The sequence below is a fragment of the Loa loa genome (assembly GCF_000183805.2).
Source record: "Loa loa unplaced genomic scaffold supercont3.1934, whole genome shotgun sequence".
In the NCBI taxonomy this organism is placed as follows: domain Eukaryota; kingdom Metazoa; phylum Nematoda; class Chromadorea; order Rhabditida; family Onchocercidae; genus Loa; species Loa loa.
In genome coordinates this window covers 1-1,603 of record NW_018110113.1, presented here as the reverse complement: position 1 = coordinate 1,603, position 1,603 = coordinate 1, and the positions used below count along the sequence as shown (strand labels likewise).

The following is a 1,603-nucleotide window of genomic DNA, read 5'->3' as shown; positions in this document are numbered from 1 at the left end:
AACACATTCTCGATCTTACTTCAGACTACTAAAATTGTCTTTCGGATAGCAGAGATCACGTTTTGTATACAAGTACCGATTTTAAATGAAACAAAAGATTTAGTAATAGATATAAGCTCTCAAATATGTATTATATTGTCTTCTAGTATGTGCATATCGTTCATTTCCTAATTCCTCAGTATGTTTTTCCTTTCCTATGTTAAAAGATCTTTGATCTGCAAGCAACAGATTGAGGAATAAAAGCAGAAATTTGGAAGAGGAATTGTATCTAGAGATAGGTAATGGTTTTTCTTTTCAAATGGATCCGAATTTTAATATCCTAAAAGTTTTTTATGATATTGAGGATAAATCTGGTAATATTTTATTGTGAAAAATCGGCAAAAATATTTACAACACTTAATAAATTGATGAATCACGTTCCTAATTTGATATTATTTCGTATCGCAAATCTCTTTGGCTATTCAAATAAATGAATTGTGGTCATTGATCTTCATCACTTGCACATTTACAGTTCTCCTGACTTCACTTTATCAGGTCAAGAGAGTTCCACGCAAATAGAAACGGTTTCTCCTCCAAAACAAACGATCTTCCATGTTCCGCTGTGCCAAAAATTATCATTATTGCTGCAATCATTGTGTAGAAATAAATATGCAAATTTATAACCTTTCTACGGAAGGAAGCTAGCGAACGAAATTATAAAATAAAAGTTCTCAAGACGATTAATGTCAATTAATCAGTTGTGTGTGAAATGAACATACGTTTTTCTACTTTTGCTGTCGCTATTAATCGTCCATCTTCCCATAATTCATCTGTTTTATAATCTGTGATAACCTCCGCAGCTGAAATTAATGCCACGATAGTACTGAACAAGGAGAGACCTTTGAGATTTGGAATGGTTACTATCGCCTAAATTTATCAACCCATAACAATAAGAAATTGTGTCTTCCACTTTTTCACAATTTTTTCTGCCAAAGCAGTAAAGTAGTGAAGTAACTCTCGTTGTCTCTACAACAAAAATAAAAATCAATGGTATTCGAACCAATGCAGTTACCATTGAAATTACTTCTTCCATCTAACGCTGTTTTACGAGAAATCTCAAATAAAATACCTGGAATGACGCAGAATGCAATGTGTATTTCTTTGAAGAGCAAATTAGAACGATAAAAAGAGGTGAGATGCATACCTACTCCTGCTTGCATAGGTTGCATATCTCCTCCTGCTCTTGGCATAGGTGCCTGATTTTGGTTGGCAGCTTGGCAATAAATGAAAAAAGCAATGTATACTATCAACTTTGCCATATTTAAATTCGTTTGTATAATTCCGATGTTTTCCAAAGATAACTTTTACTTTACTGAAAAATTGCAGCCATTTTAAAAAGAAAATTAAACGCTTAATGACATTTTCTAAAATATTAGAAATGGGAAATCAACAAGTAGTAGAAATTTGGAAAATTCCACATTTTATTAACATTTTTATTTTATTTTTTGCGATCAATAGATTTTTGAACTGTGGACGAAGTGATTATATTTCCACTCGTTATTACTTTATATTTACGTCTTATTAACCGTTCAGGTGGATTGCCATCTGATCGTTTAACATCCTC

The 1,603-nt window shown here is 32.2% G+C and overlaps 1 protein-coding gene across 1 annotated transcript; it reads right to left on the bottom strand.

Moving 5' to 3' along the window:
• Window positions 1–522: 522 nt before the first annotated feature.
• Window positions 523–1,298, bottom strand: LOAG_19126 (hypothetical protein; the record flags this gene model as incomplete). Its single annotated transcript, XM_020451780.1, has 3 exons — window positions 523–623; window positions 759–839; window positions 1,184–1,298. 3 exons carry the CDS (start codon window positions 1,296–1,298, stop codon window positions 523–525), a joined length of 297 nt encoding a protein of 98 aa, XP_020304415.1.
• Window positions 1,299–1,603: the final 305 nt, after the last annotated feature.